This window comes from Anomaloglossus baeobatrachus, chromosome 1 (genome assembly GCF_048569485.1).
Source record: "Anomaloglossus baeobatrachus isolate aAnoBae1 chromosome 1, aAnoBae1.hap1, whole genome shotgun sequence".
Classification (NCBI taxonomy): Eukaryota; Metazoa; Chordata; class Amphibia; order Anura; family Aromobatidae; genus Anomaloglossus; species Anomaloglossus baeobatrachus.
This window is the reverse complement of record NC_134353.1, coordinates 948,438,422-948,455,558: the sequence shown is the minus strand read 5'-3', so window position 1 is coordinate 948,455,558 and position 17,137 is coordinate 948,438,422. Positions and strand designations below refer to the sequence as shown.

At 45.4% G+C, this 17,137-nt stretch overlaps 1 protein-coding gene across 1 annotated transcript in view; it reads right to left on the bottom strand.

The window, feature by feature from the left end:
- The window catches only part of LOC142258443 (uncharacterized), a 263,726-nt gene that overhangs the window by 26,476 nt on the left and 220,113 nt on the right, over positions 1 to 17,137 (bottom strand). Inside the window, exon 8 of the mRNA XM_075331089.1 lies at positions 14,482 to 15,881. Within this exon, the coding sequence (XP_075187204.1) occupies positions 14,482 to 15,881 (1,400 nt within the window). The remainder of the gene's footprint in view (positions 1 to 14,481; positions 15,882 to 17,137) is intronic.

Below are 17,137 nucleotides of genomic sequence, written 5' to 3'. Positions count from 1 at the left end.
CCTGGGCTGTCCAGATCACAGCAGAGGGAGGAGATCAGTGCCATCATTGTGAAGCTCACAGCGTATGCTGTTTGCTGCACTTAACCCCTGTCAACCGCCGGGATGTGTGAGTATGGACCCTCCCCCCGCCGTTACCGTCGCCAATAACACCCCCTCCCTCCGCTCTGCCCCCGCTAACGCCGCCACCGACTCCAATGACACCCCCTCCCTTCGCTCTACCCAGCCACCGCTACTGCTGAAACCGCCGCCCCTCCCCCCCACCATTACCGTCTGCAATGACACCCCCTCCCGCCGCTCTGACCCCCGCCGCCGCTGCTGTGTGCGCCTCTGCTACCTCTGTGTGCCTCGGCACTGCTACTGTCTCCAAAAACACCCTTCCGTCTGTCACCTGTCGGCCTGTGTGTGTACCAGTGATACTGTCTGCAGGGCTGTGTATCCAATCCTATCCTGTATGATACAGCAATTCAGCAGACAGTATCTAATCCTATCCTTTGTGATACTGTCTGCTGAGCTGTGTATGTAATCCTATCCTGTGTGATACTTTCTGCTGAGCTGTATATCTAATCCTATCCTGTGATACTGTCTGCACAGCTGCATATCTAATCCTATCCTGTGTGATACTGTCTGCTGAGCTGTGTATCTAATCCTATCCTGTGTGATACTGTCTGCACAGCTGCGTATCTAATCCTATCCTGTGTGATACTGTCTGCTGAGCTGTGTATCTAATCCTCTCGTGTGATACAGTCTGCACAGCTGTGTATCTAATCATATCCTGTGTGATACTGTCTGCTGAGCTGTGTATCTAATACTCTCCTGTGTGATACAGTCTAATGATCTGTGTATCTAATCCTATTTTGTGATACTGTCTGCACAGCTGCGTATCTAATCCCATCCTGTGTGATACTGTCTACTGAGCTGTGTATCTAATCCTATCCTGTGATACTGTCTGCACAGCTGCGTATCTAATCCTATCCTGTGTGATACTATCTGCTGAGCTGTGTATCTAATCCTATTCTGTGATAGTCTGCACAGCTGTGTATCTAATCCTATCCTGTGTGATACTGTCTGCACAGCTGCGTATCTAATCCCATCCTGTGTGATACTGTCTACTGAGCTGTGTATCTAATCCTATCCTGTGATACTGTCTGCACAGCTGTGTATCTAATCCTATCCTGTGGGATACTGTCTGCTGAGGCTTGTATCTATTCATGTCCTGTGTGATACCGTCTGCACAGCTTTGTATCTAATCCTCTCCTGTGTGATACTGTCTGCTGAGCTGTGTATCTAATCCTATCCTGTGTGATACTCCTGCTGTCCTTGGTGACACTTTAGACACTTCTGGTCACCAGGAAAATGGCTGTGCATTTTGTCCTTACATGTCATTCTCTGTTATCTGTTGTAAACACTCAGATTAGGAGGGGGGAGGCGTGCCATCACACACAGGAGAGCAGACGCTGCCCACTTTTACTGCAGGCTGTAATGTGAGCTTTTTATACAGTGGGATTTCTGTAGGATTTCAGAAACTGCTCCCCCTAGTGTTTAACAGTGGAAAATATCAAATTTTTTAATTTTTTTTTTATATTTTGCACAATTAAAAAAAAGAAATAATGTTTAAACAAAACATTTAAACATTATTACTTTACATTTTTTCAGTCATTATTTTTTTTTTTTTTTTTGACGATACCTTCCCTTTAATAAAGGGTGATTACTTGGTAAGCACCCTGAATCAAGCTTGATTCTTCCAGCACTTTATATTTAATGTTCACTAATTCATGACTGTGGTGCGCTCCAAATTTTTCTCTTTGTCCACGAAACACCAACATTTTACGCCCAGTGAGACCCGTTAAGAGAATTTAGTGGCTCTCACTGGGGATCCGGCTCCTGTGAGTCACAGCAGGGAGCCAGATCTTTGTGTCGGATCGTTCGCGACCGACACATCACTAGAACAGCCCAGTCTAGTCAGGAGAGCGGGTGGAAGCTCCCAGGATCACTATCCCAGTCCATGCTGAGGGGACATCTTTTTCTTTATATAATCACCTCTGCAGAGGATTGAAGCTTCCTACAGAAATAAGGCTGAACATGAGCTCTCCTCCATACTGGTTTCCTAAGCGCTTCCAGCCTGAACCCCTACAATAGGGAGCAGTTACGCCAAAACCGTGAGTAGCTCCATACCACTAGTGTGTCACCACGGGAAGCAGACCTGTGAAGCTTCCTCCATCAATGAAGCATTACCTGGACTGAGCAGAATATTACCTGAAAAAGCAAGTGAGGAGAACTGTACTCTAGCCTTGCTGATAGGCCCAAACTGAGGAGAACTGTGCTACAGCCACCCTGAGAGGCCCAAACTGAGAACTGTGACCAGCCACCCTGAGAGGCCCAAACTGAGAACTGTGACCAGCCGCCCTGAAAGGCCCAAACTGAGGAGAACTGTGCTCCAGCCGCCCTGAGAGGCCCAAACTGAGGAGAACTGTACTCCAGAAACCCCGAGAAGCCCAAACTGAGAACTATGCTCTAGCCGCCCTGAGAAGCCCAAACTGAGAACTGTGCTCCAGCCGCCCTGAAAGGCCCAAACTGAGAACTGTACTCCAGCTGCCCTGAGAAGCCCAAACTGAGGAGAGCTATGCTCCAGCCTCAGTCAGAGGCCCAAACTGAGAACTGCACTCCAGCCCTCCTGAGAGGCCCAAACTGGGGAGAACTGTGCTCCAGCCACCCTGAGAAGCCCAAACTGAGGAGAACTGTGCTCCAGCTACCCTGAGAGGCCCAAACTGAGGAGAACTGTGCTCCAGCTACCCTGAGAGGCCCAAACTGAGGAGAACTGTGCTCCAGCTACCCTGAGAAGCCCAAACTGAGGAGAACTGTGCTCCAGCCACCCTGAGAGGCCCAAATTTTATGGATGTGTTCTCAGAAAAGGGATCTCAGGAACTGCCTCCACGTCGTGCGTATTATTGACCTGTTATCCGCCTCCTCAGAGCAAAACTTCTGAAAACCAGATTATATAATCTTTCTGCCTCCAAAAGGCAATCTATCAAAGATTATGTCTCAGAGGGTTTTGCTATGGGACACATTAGATCCTTCGCTTCTCCTGTTCTCCCATGGCGGCGGGGTTCTTCTTTGTTAACAAGAAAGATGAGGTCTGCGTCCCTTTTTGTTTTTTTACATAAATTAAATCATTACTATCGGCGCTGTGAGCTCTGAAAGGAGCTGCTGGGAGCGGAGATCCAAGGTGAGCACAGCGGTGGGGAGCGGTGATCACAGCCTGCCATCAAGAGTACAATACCAGGCTCCGGCTGCGATCGCCGCTCACCGCTGCCATGCTCACCTCGGACCTCTGCTCCTAATCGTTCCTAGTGTCAGCATTCTGTGCTCACTGTGAGCAGTGTATACAGGAGCTGCTGGGATCAGAGGCGGCCCAGCAATATGGTGGCACAGTATATGGGGCTCAGCAATATGTTGGCACAGTATATGGGGCTCAGCAATATGTTGGCACAGTATATCGGGCTCAGCAATATGTTGACACAGTATATGGGGCACAGAAATATGGCAGCACAGCTACAGTGCTGGCCAAAAGTATTGGCACCCCTGCAATTCTGGCAGATAATACTCAGTTTCTTCTTTAAAATGATTGCAATCACAAATTCTTTGGTATTATTATCTTCATTTAATTTGTCTTCAGTGAAAGAAAAAAAATTGTCAAAGCCAAATTGGATATAATTCCACACCAAACATAAAAAAGGGGGTGGACAAAAGTATTGGCACTGTTTGAAAAATAATGTGATGCTTCTCTAATTTGTGTAATTAACAGCACCTGTAACTTACCTGTGGCACCTAACAGGTGTTGGCAATAACTAAATCACACTTGCAGCCAGTTGACATGGATTAAAGTTGCCTCAACCTCTGTCCTGTGTCCTTGTGTGTACCACATTGAGCATGGAGAAAAGAAAGAAGACCAAAGAACTGTCTGAGGACTTGACAATCCAAATTGTGAGGAAGCATGAGCAATCTCAAGGCTACAAGTCCATCTCCAAAGACCTGAAAGTTCCTGTGTCTACGGTGTGCAGTGTCATCAAGAAGTGTAAAGCCCATGGCACTGTGGCTAACCTCCCTAGATGTGGAAGGAAAAGAAAAATTGACGAGAGATTTCAATGCAAGATTGTGCGGATCCAACATCCAAACAAGTTCAAGCTGCCCTGCAGTCCGAGGGTACAACAGTGTCAACCTGTACTATCCGTCGGCGTCTGAATGAAAAGGGACTGTATGGTAGGATGCCCAGGAAGACCCCACTTCTTACCCCGAGACATAAAAAAGCCAGGCTGGAGTTTGCCAAAACTTACCTGAGAAAGTCTAAAATGTTTTGGAAGAATGTTCACTGGTCAGATGAGACAAAAGTGGAGCTTTTTGGGAAAAGCCATCAACATAGAGTTTACAGGAAAAAAAAAAAAAAAAAAAGGCATTCAAAGAAAAAAACACGATCCCTACAGTCAAACATGGCAGAGGTTCCCTGATGTTTTGGGGTTGCTTTGCTGCCTCTGGCACTGGACTGCTTGACCGTGTGCATGGCATTATGAAGTCTGAAGACTACCAACAAATTTTGTAGCATAATGTAGGGCCCAGTGTGAGGAAGCTGGGTCTCCCTCAGAGGTCATGGGTCTTCCAGCAGGACAATGACCCAAAACACACTTCAAAAAGCACTAGACAATGGTTTGATAGAAAGCACTGGAGACTACTAAAGTGGCCAGCAATGAGTCCAGACCTGAATCCCATAGAACAACTGTGGAGAGATCTCAAAATGGCAGTTTGGAGACGGTACCTTCAAATCTCAGGGACCTGGAGCAGTTTGCCAAAGAAGAATGGTCTAAAATTCCAGCAGAGCATTGTAAGAAACTCATTGATGGTTACCGGAAGCGGTTGTTCGCAGTTATTTTGGCTAAAGGTTGTGCAACCAAGTATTAGGCTAAGGGTGCCAATACTTTTGTCTGGCCCATTTTTGGAGATTTGTGTGAAATGATCAATGATTTGATTTTTGGTTCATTCTCTTTTGTGTTTTTTCATTGCAAGCAAAATAAATGAAGATAATAATACCAAAGAATTTGTGATTGCAATCATTTTCAGGAAGAAACTGAGTACCGTATTTTTCGCTTTATAAGACGCACTTTTTTTCCCCCAAAATTGTGGGGAAAATAGGGGTGCGTCTTACAAAGTGACTGTAACTTACCGGGCAGTAATGCGGCGGTGGAGTGAGTCACAGGAGGCTGGTGCGGCCGCCATGGATCCCCGGCAATCGGCTGCGGAGGCGGCCGCCATGGATCCCGCGGCAATCGGTTGCGGTGGCGGTCACCATAGCCGAAATCTTTATCTGCGCCTGCGCTGCCTCCAACGCGACTTCCGGAAAATGGCTGCGGAGGTGACGCAGGCGCAGATGGAGATCTTGGAGAAGCGAGATCTCCATCTGCGCATGCGCTGCCTTCCGTAGCCATTTTCCTGAAGTCCATCGCGTCGGAGGCTACGCAGGCGCAGATAGAGATCGCGGCTCTCAAAGATCGCGATCTGCGCATGCGCGGGCTCCATTTTAGATCTCCGCAGCAGCCGGAGACTAACATAAGAAAGAGAGAGAGAAGAACGATTCTCCCTCTCCTCGCTAGGGCTGGATGCTGATTGGTGGAGATAACTTCTGCAGAGCTGCCTCCACCAATCAGTGATCTGAGCCTGACAAATGTTATCAGTTGAACGAAGGGTCCTAATAGGTGAGCAAAAAACACTGAAGGGGAACACAACCCCCATCATCAGCCTTCAGAATATACTGTATCAATCGGTGTATTCAGAAGGATGATGGGGGCTGTAGTCCTTTAGTGTAAACACTCCAGGGAGGGACTATTGTAGTGGCCAAAGTGTTAATGTGACTACCACCCCCCTCATCTTTCAGAATACAGCCATGTATGGTATACAGTACATGGGTGTATTCCTAAGGATGAGGGGGGTGGTAGTCCCAGATCCCCATAAAAGTGCATCATGCAGGTCCCCCATAGCTGTGTCATCCACGGATCCCACATAACAGTGCATCATCCACATTTCCCCCATAATAGTGCGTCATCCACAGGTCCCCCATAGCAGTGTGTCATCCACAGGTCCCCCATAATAGTGCATCATCCTCAGGTCCCCATAACAATGCGCCATCCACAGGTTCCCCATAGCAGTGTCATCCACAGGTCCCCCACAGCAGTGCATCATCCACAGATCCCCCCATAACAGACCCTCCTGTTGAGTCTAAATTGTTTTTTTTAATTTTATTAAAATGTTTTAGCACACTATTTGGCTCAATTCTTTTTTTTTTAATTTTCCTCCTCTAAAACCTAAGTGCGTCTTATAATCAGATGCGTCTTAATACGGTATTAAGCAGAGACTTATTGCTCTTATGACTAACACTTATAAAGCTAATACAAAAATATCTAAACTATCAAATATATTTAGATATATGAATTGCTTAAATAATAAAACAACACAAGGTATAACATTTTTACTATAACAGGTGGCACAGTATATGGGGCAGAGCAATATGGTGGCACAGTATATGGGGCAGAGCAATATGGGGGCACAGTATATTGGGGCACAACAATATGAGGGCACAGTATATGGGGCACTGCAATATGGTGGCACAATAGATGGGGGTACAGCAATATGGTGACAATATATGGGGTACAATATATGGGGGTACAGTATATGGTGGTACAGTATATGGTGACACAGTAATATGGGGCACAGCATATAGAGCACAGTGATATGGGGCACAGGACTATGGTGACAGTATACGGGGCACAGTATATGGGGGCACAGCAATATGGTGACAGTATATGGGGCTGAGCAATATGAGGGCACAGTATATGGGGCAGAGCAATATGATGACACAGTATATGGGGGCACAGTACATGGGGGCACAGAAATATGGTGGCACAGTATATGGGGGCACTGCAATATGGTGGCACAATAGATTGGGTACAGCAATATGTTGACAGTATATGGGGTACAATATATGGGGGTACCGTATATGGTGGCACAGTAATATGGGACACAGCATATAGAGCACAGTAATATGGGGCACAGTAATATGTTGCAAAGTATATGGGAGCACAGTATGAGGGCACAGGACTATGGTGACAGTATACGGGGCACAGTATATGGGGGGACAGCAATATGGTGACAGTATATGGGGCAGAGCAATATGAGGGCACAGTATATGGGGCACAGAAATATGGTGGCACAGTACATGGGGGCACAACAATATGAGGGCACAGTATATGGGGCACTGCAATATGGTGGCACAATAGATGGGGGTGCAGCAATATGGGATACAGTAATATGGGGCTCAGTAATAGGGGGGGCACAGTATGAGAGCACAGGACTATGGTAGCACAGTACATGGCCACAGTATATGGGAACAGAGTATATGGGGCACAGTATACAGTGGAGCACTATGCCAGCTGTCATTGGTGACACTTCCCACGGTTCAGGATCACTTTCCAGTCCCCAACAAAATGGCTCTGCACTGTGATCCTAAACTGCATCCTCTCTTATCCTTTTGAAAACACCCAGACGGGGAGGGGGAGGTGACACCACACACATGTGAGCAGATTCTGCCCACTTTACTGCAGTTGTAACGTGAGCTAGTTGTACACTAGGTTTTCAGCAGCTCCTATTTAAGAGTGGAAAATATCAAACTTTTTAAATGACTTTTTATTTTTGTTCAATTAAAAACAAAGGATAATATTTAGACAAAACATTGATACTTTACATTTTTTCAGTTATTGAAAATATTGATTTTTTTTTATAGCACCTTCCCATTAAGGCATACGATTCTTCTTTCTCTTAAAGGGCCAGCGCATCTGAACCCTACGGCTGAGATACACTAAGTATTTTGGGCATCCTCCCCCTTTTGGAGGTGCCAGAGCAATGTGTCCTGTCTGCATGCTTGCTAATTGTCAGGTCCCCTGAACTTGTACCTGCCTTAAATACATTTACCAGTTTTTCTGTCTCTGTACCAATATAGTATCTCCGCACCAGCGTTCCTGAGTCTGTTTCAGTGGTGTGTTCCTGTACCCAAGTTCTTGAGTCTGTTCCAGTCAAAGTACCTGAGTCTGTTCCAGTGGTCTGTTCCTGTACCCAAGTACCTGAGTCTGTTCCAGCGGTGTGTTCCTGTACCCAAGTACCTGAGTCTGTTCCAGCGGTGTGTTCCTGTACCCAAGTACCTGAGTCTGTTCCAGTGGTGTGTTCCTGTACCCAAGATCCTGAGTCTGTTCCAGAGGTGTGTTGCTGTACCCAAGTACCTGAGTCTGTTCCAGCGGTGTGTTCCTGTACCCAAGTACCTGAGTCTGTTCCAGAGGTGTGTTGCTGTACCCAAGTTCCTGAGTCTGTTCCAGCGGTGTGTTTCTGTACCCAAGTTCCTGAGTCCATTCCAATACTCTATTCTTCTACCGGAGTCCCTGAGTCTGGCCAATACCTGCCAGACGGAGTGGCTTATGCCAGGTCTGTGCGAGATAGATTTTTTTTTTAACCTGGTCGGAATGACTGACCAGACAAATTAGGGATCCCCTCTAAAGTGCAAGACCTGGCCTTTTTAGTCATTGACTGGCACCAAGGTGATTTTATACGCTGGAGCCCTGAGTGTCAGGACAAACGTATTTCCTTTTGTGTGAGTTTGTCTAAAGCCATACCCAATGGTTTACCTGATGCATTCAGAAACTTTGCCAATTTATTTTCTGTGTCGGAATCTGAAAACCTACCCCCCACACAGAGATTATGATTGATTGAACTAGTATCAAATTCCTGTCTTCCAAAGGGTAAAACATATAATCTTTATAGTCCAGAACATCCTGCCATGAAAGATTATGTAGCAGACAGTCTCCAGAGAGGGTTCTCCCGACTATCCACGTCGCCAGTTTCTTTGTTGTTAAGAAAGATGGAGGTCTCAGACCAGGTACTGACTATCGAGAACATAACAAAATTACTGTGAAGAATCCGTATCCTCTGCCACTCATCCCTGATCTCTATACCCAGCTGTTGGGAGCCCGTTAGTCACCAAACTTGATCTCAGGGGTGTATAACCTGGAACAGACCTGGGCAAGGGGCGGCCCGCGGGCCACATCCGGCCCGCCTGCTCTCTGTGACCGGCCCGCCCGTCTTCAGCCGATACAGTGGAGCCGGGCTGCAGCGTGCCGAGCACGGAGAGATCCTGTGCAGGCAGCGGAACGCAGGAGTCTTTCCTCTGTTCCCTGCCGGCACTAATTGTCAGTGACACACGCGCGCTCTGACGTGGTCAGTACTGCGCTGCGTGTGTCATTTCAAAAGTTCCCGCCGGGCAGGAGAAGAAGCACAGCAGACGGAGTAATTAATCTTGCAGGACCTGCGATGATGTCACGCCCATGTGACTGTGTGGGAGGAGACACAGGATGCCGGGCAGAAAGCAAGACATGCTGAATGCTGAAGGAGATGTGGACACATGACTGGTAATGAGAAAAGAGGGGACATGAGGGGGAGGGGGGCTGCAGGGTGAGTGCATATGAGAGCTGCAGACTGACAGAAGGATGTGAAGGGGTGCAGAGTGTTTGAGAGGGGTAAGTTGGTGTACAGGCAGGGTGAGATATGTGGGCATGGTGTGTGACATATGGGGGTGTAGTGTGTGTGATATGGGGGTGCAGGCTGTATGGGGTGTAGTGTGTGTGATATGGGGGTGCAGGCTAGTGGTGTAGTATATGGGGGTATAGTGATGTAGTATATTACAGGTGTGCTATATAGGGGTGTAGTGATGTAGTATATTACAGGTGTGCTATATGGAGGTGTAGTATATTACAGGTGTGCTATATGGAGGTGTAGTAGATTACAGGTGTAGTATATAGGGGTGTAATGATGTAGTATATCGGAGGTGTATTATATAGTGGTGTAGTATAATACAGGTGTATGGAGGGAGTGTAGTATAATACAGGTGTATGGAGGGAGTGTAGTATAATACAGGTGTAGTATATAGGGGTGTAGTGGTGTAGTTTATTACAGGTGTAGTATATGGAGGGGGTGTAGTGATGTAGTATATTGGGTAGAACTGAGGTAATTATATTAGTCCGGCCCTCTAAACCAATCCCAATTTCTCATACGGCCCCATGGGAAAATTAATTGCCCACCCCTGACCTGGAAGATAACATTTAACAGACAACTATTGAATTGGTAATCGTGAATTTTTTGGAATCAAATAGGCCTTTGAGGAATGGCACCACTTCCTTGAAGGTGCGAAGCATATAATCACTTATCACAGACCACAAAAATGTGATGTGTCTTGAGTCAGGCAAAAGACTAAAGCCTAGGCAAGCTATATTGGCCTTGTTCTTCTCTAGATTTGATTTTGTAGTGACTTGGTACAAAAAAACATGAAAGCCATTGTTCTCTCTCGAAAGTTTCTGCAGATTCCAACAAACAACTCCTGAACCTGCTCCTGAGGACTTCTTCAGTCCTTATTCACTCCAGAAATTCATTGGACCCACTACTGCAGGAATTTCATTAATGATCTCCCACACTCAGAAGGGAAAACTGTAATTTGGGTAGTGGTAGACAGATTTAGCAAACAGATTCATTTAGTTCCCTTGTCTGGGTTGCCGAACGCCCAAAACCTAAGTTGTTTATCAAACGCATTGTGTGCCTACATGGGAGTCCGGAAAATATTGTTTCTGATAGAGGAACTCGATTTGTTTCTAAAGTCTTCAGGTCCCTGAGACCAATGGTCAATCAAACACTGGAGCAATGTCTTTGATGTTAGGTCTCTGGCCATCAGTCTGACTTAGCAGAAAACTTGCCATTAGCGGAGATAGCCATAAGCAATATCAAGTATCCATTAAGACATCTGCGTTCTTCTATTATCTTGGGTATCATCCACATTTTTGTTCTTTCGCGACCTCTAAACTTTACACTCCAGAGGCCGATAAATCCATAGTTAAAAGGGTTGTCCACTACTTGTACATTGATGGCGCATCCCCAGGATAGGTCATCAATGTCTGACACCCCGCATCCCCGCCAGCCAATCAGCTGACTTTGGTCACGGCGGCAGCAGCAGGCAGCCAGAAATGCTCAATTACTGCGCTGTTCCGTTTTCTGATAGCAGCCAAAGCTAGGTAGTGCACATCCACCTCCCATTCTAATCCATCGGATGTGCAGTCCCAGCCTTGGCCACAATCAGAAGATGGAGCAGCTCCACACCTGAGCATTTCCGGCTGCCTTCTGCTGCCGCCGGGACCAAAATCAGCTGATCGGTGGGGGTGCGGGATGGCCATCAATGTAAAAGTAGTGGACAACTCCTTTAAAGTTTGTCTGATCTTTAGTTAGAAAAAACTTGTGAAGGTCACAGGGTAGACTGACCTCTTCTGCTATTAACAGGCACATAATTGGTCTTTTTTATTGGGGACAAGATGTGGTTATCCACCAGAAATATCTAAGTCAAGGTCCCCTCTGCTAAATTGGGTCCCAAGTTCATTGGTCCTTAAGAGATGATTATTCAGGTTATAAATCTAGTAGACTTCCATTAGAAAGTTGCGAACTCATTCGGGACTCCGTATGTTTTTCACAAATCCTTGCTAAAGATATATCATTTGCCCGTGCATCCTGTTGATAGCGTATGTCCACCTGTGTTGGTTGGAGGCAGCCTTGAGTATGAAGTGGAAAAAAAATCCTTCATTCCAGGAGAGTAGGGTCATCCTTGGAGTATCTTGTTCATTGGAAAGGCTACGGACCAGAGGAAAGTTTGTGGGTGACAGCTAATGACCTCAATGCTGACAATCTTATAAGACTGTTCAATCGGTCTTTCCCTGGTAAGCCTTGTCCTAAGTTTCCGGAGGCCCCTTTGGAAGAGCAGGGTACTGTAATATCTGTCAGTTTCTGCAGCGACAGGTAGGCTATGCTGCCTTTTCGTGGTAGGAATCCACTGGGTCCTGTTGTAAAATCAGATCCTTCTACAGGAGTTAATGAGCATTCTCTCGAATCTGCCAGAGTGGCTTGTGCCAGGTCTGTGTGAGGAAGCCTATTTGAGCCTGTGACCTCAGATAAACGTGATAGAAAGTGCTTACACAAGTTTTTCAATCTTATAACCCCAAAACCTAAACCTTATACTCTGTAACCCCATCTGGATGTCGAAGAGCAAGCAGGGCAGTTGGGGGCCACATCTGTGCATCAATGATCCGTCCCAAAGAAAATACTATTTTTAACATTTTATTGAGTTTTTACATCCCAACCCAATGTCATAGATACCAGATATTCACTGATTTTAGACACCACATATTGTCCTATCACAGTATTGTGCCTTTTGGACACCTTTTTGAGGTGGGCAAATCTCCAGTACCAGCTATCCTTAGTATATCACTACTGAGTCTTCATGATGAGACACAGCGGCAACATCATACTTTAACCGCAGACTCTGTTCCTAGTATGCAAAACTAAGGATCATTTTCAAAACTAGAAAGCAAACTAAAAAACTGCACAAAGTCATTTATTTATACACAATATGTCGACCAGTTCTGTCAACTCACCAGGTAATGAGGCAATATCGTACCAACAGGTAGACAAGCCCCTATAGAAGCATGGTGTAAGTTGTAAAGCAAAGTTTATTATTGATTGACGATAGGGAACAGTTATATACTGTATATTTATCAATCATGTGTATAGAATATTCTGTATTAATATATATCAGTGATGGCGAACCTATGGCACGTGTGCCAGACTGGGCACGCAGAGCCCTTTGTGCTGGCATGCGCGCTGTTGCCACACTGAGCCACTTTAAACTGCTGATGTGATCGTGCCAGCAGTTCAAAGTGGTGTTTAGCAGAGGAGACATCTCTCCTCCCTCTGACACGCCTCCTCTCCTGGGCCGCAGGCCTGTTGCCTAGGAGATGGAGGAGCGTCAGTAGGCGGCGCCGGCGTCTTGTGGCCGCGTGGTGGAGCGGGTGCTAGAAGGTGAGTTTTTTTTTTATTTTTGTGCGGCTGTGCCAAGGTGTGGGGCGACAGTGCCAGCACGGGGCAAACATGGGAGCACGGGTCAAACAGACAGAGCACGGGGCAAACATGGAGAGCACGGGGCAAACATGGAGAGCACGGGGCATACATGGAGAGCACGGGGCATACATGGAGAGCACGGGGCATACAGACAGAGCACGGGGCATACATGGAGAGCACGGGGCATACAGACAGAGCACGGGGCATACAGACAGAGCACGGGGCATACAGACAGAGCACGGGGCATACAGACAGAGCACGGGGCATACAGACAGAGCACGGGGCATACATACAGAGCACGGGGCATACATACAGAGCACGGGGCATACATGGAGAGCACGGGGCATACAGACAGAGCACGGGGCATACAGAGAGCACGGGGCATACAGACAGAGCACGGGGCATACAGACAGAGCACGGGGCATACAGACAGAGCACGGGGCATACAGACAGAGCACGGGGCATACAGACAGAGCACGGGGCATACAGACAGAGCACGGGGCAAACAGACAGAGCACGGGGCAAACATGGCTGCAAGGATGGGGGAAACGTGCAAAGATGGAGAGAAACGTGCAAGGATGGGGGAAACATGGCTGCAAGGATGGGGGAAACATGCCAGGATGGGGTACATTTAGCAGGAAGGGGAACATGCCAGGAAGGGGTACATTTACCAGTATGGGGGATACATTTACCAGAATTGGGGGAAACATGCCAGGATAGGGGGAACAGGAACATGCCGGGATGAGGAAAAATGCCAGGATGGGGAGCATTTAGCAGGAAGGGTGACATTTATCAGGATGGGGTACATTTACCAGGAAAGGGCACATTTACCAGGATAAGGGAACATGCCTGGATGAGGTACATTTACCAGGATGGGGTCATTTAACAGCATGGGGGAACATGCCAGGATGGGATACATTTACAATGATGGGGTACATTTACCAAGAATGGGGTGGATTTAGCAGGATGGGGAATATTTACTAGGATGGGGCCATGATGTGAACAAATATACCAGAATGTAGGAAATATATATCAGGATGGGGGACATGTTTACTAGGAAGTGGCCCAGGAAGGGGGAGAGAACTGCAGAATGAAAGGGAAGGGGAGCAACTCGTACGTCTTTATGGGATTTCAGGATGTTCAGACTTTGAAATGTAGATGTGGATTACAGGGTGAAATCTGATTGCATTCCATGCTAAAATATCTGTCTAATATGCTGTAATTTTTTCCAGAAAGATCAATCCAACTGCTGTGTCTGGAAAGGGCAGGGGCTCAGCTTCAATGTGTGGTAAGAATGCATGAGCGTGATACCCCCTGCTGAAGAGAAGAGAAGACGGAAAAAGTAAGGTTACAATCAATTATTTATATAATAGGATTGGTTGGCACTTCGGAGAAAAAAATGGATTTAGGGCTACAGTTTGGGCACTTGGCCTGTAAAAGGTTCGCCATGACTGGTATATATTATCTTGATTCTATTTGTGGTTTGGATAGAGATTTGATTTGTGGACATATTTCTTCTGTGTGAGTTCTCTGATGTGCAGTAAGAAGTGACTCTTTCTTAAAACATGTTCCACATAGAGAACATAAAAATGGCTTCTCCCTTGTGTGAATTCTCAGATGTCTAACAAAAGCAAATTTGTGAACAAAGCATCTCCCACATTCTGAACAAGTAAACAGCTTCTCTCCCGTGTGGGTGTTTAAATGTGTAACAAGCTGTGTTTTTCGATTAAAAAATTTCCCACATTCTGAACAAGTAAATGGCTTCTCCCCCGTGTGAGTATTTAAATGTGCAACAAGCTGTGTTTTCCGATTAAAACATTTCCCACATTCTGAACAAGTAAATGGCTTCTCCCCTGTGTGAGTATTTAGATGTATATCAAGCTGTGATTTCCAAGTAAAACATTGCCCACATTCTGAACATGGAAATGGCTTCTCACCCGTGTGAGTTTTTATATGTGCAACAAGCTGTGATTTCTGAGTAAAATGTTTTGCACATTCTGAACATGGAAATGGCTTCTCCCCAGTGTGAGTAACTTGATGTCTAAAGAGACCTGATTTATTGATAAAACATTTTCCACATTCAGGACATAAAAATGGTTTTCCTGTGTGAGTTCTCTGATGCACAATTAGAATTGATTTTTGGTTAAAAGACTTTCCACACTGAGTACAAGAAAATGGCTTCTCTCCTGTGTGAATTATTTGATGTCTAAAAAGATCTGATTTCTTGGTGAAACATTTCCCACATTCTGAACATGTAAATGGCTTCTCACCCGTGTGAGTTTTTATATGTGCAACAAGCTGTGATTTCCGAGTAAAACGTTTTGCACATTCTGAACATGAAAACGGCTTCTCCCCTGTGTGAGCTCTAAGATGATCATTTAGAGTTGATTTACTGCTATAACATTTCCCACATTCTAAACATAAAATAGACTTTGCTCTTGTGTGAATTCTCATGTGTCTAACAAAAGCAAATTTGTGAACAAAACATTTTCCACATTCTGAGCAAGAAAACGGCTTCTCCCCTGTGTGAGTTCTTAGATGTTCGGCAAGAGTTGATTTACTTCTGCAACATTTCCCACAGTGTAAACATAAATTAGGCTTCTGCTCTGTGTGAGTTTTCTGATGGTCAACCACTGATGAATTCTGAGTAAAATATTTGCTATATTCCGGACCCGAGTATGGCTTCTCCTCTGTTTCAACTCTTTCATATAGAACATCCCTCATGTGACTTTCGTTTTGATTAACATTCTGCTTTGAATCAGGAGATTGTTTAAAAGGATCAGATGACAGATCTCGGAAGTAAAGGGCTGAGGAAAAATCTGGAATGTCTTGCTCTTCATATTTAAGTTGTATAATGCCAGACCTATCTGTAAAAAAAAATAAATACATTTTGAAATTTGTGTTAAACATTTTAAAATGAAAATCTGTTTTTTCTAGATCATTTAGTCGATAGACATCTTAGATGAGTCTCCCATACACAGGGGAGCTCGCTTAGCTAAGCTCTCCTGTGTCCGCTACAAGAAAGGTGCAACTGACATGGTGGCTGGTGGCTTATCTCCAGGAGAACTAGGAGATCAGCAGTCTGAAATTGGAAATTCCCTACTGACACCACCTTTCCCCCGTGGCCGAAAACAGATGACAGCTATACATGATAGCTCACTCCCTGCGGAATCAGTCCTGATCAGTTTTGGAGCAGATCGGGGCTGATTAACCCCTTAAATACTGACAGTGGTATCTAAGTGGTTACAAAGGGGTTGAAACACCTCCCTTTCACAGGTTTGCCACCCCCTTCCCTCCCCCCCAATATTATGATCTTTGCCGTGGTCATCTTATGACCTCAGGGTACAGTAGCCTGTTAGATACTGCTATGAGCTGGGTCTAATAGGTTGTGTCAGACACTGACAGGTCTCCGGCACTGTGGTACATGAGTACAGCAGGAAAAACGAAAAAGTCCAGTACGACATCCAAAATCTAAAACTTGTTCTTCTTTATTAATAAATGTTAAAAAGGTTAAAAACCTGGACGAGGAACGCGTTTCGGAATATGCTTCCTTATTCACAGTCCTACACAAACTAACATACATGATTCATTTAAAAGGCAAGGGAGGAGGAAAAAGGGAGGGGGAGAACAGACAGGAAACTATGTCATATGTTAATGATCCGCAAAAAAACCCCCAAAACACCATGAAACATTATATCAAAATTTCAAAAACTACATGAAAAAAACATCAGGCTCAATATAAATATAATAAATCATTTTTAAGATTTCAGCCTTCTGGATATCTTGTGTGAATATAATAAATTCATTTTGCCTCCTGATAATGTAGTATTTCCTTAATGTCACCACCTCTCTAAGGGAGTTTAATTCTTTCAATGGCATTAACTTTTAAGCTGCTACAATCCTCATTGTGTTCTTTTAAAAAATGCTGTGAAGCCCCTGACAGGCTTCTAGATGTTATATTTGCGGCATCATAAACATGTTCTGATATGCAACGTCTCAATGTTCTTAAAAGTACTCCCAATGTATTGTTTCTTACATGATTCACATGATATTAAATATACTACATTGGAAGTACCACAATTGATTGATTAATGAATTTATATTGTAGCTTCTACTCGTTGCA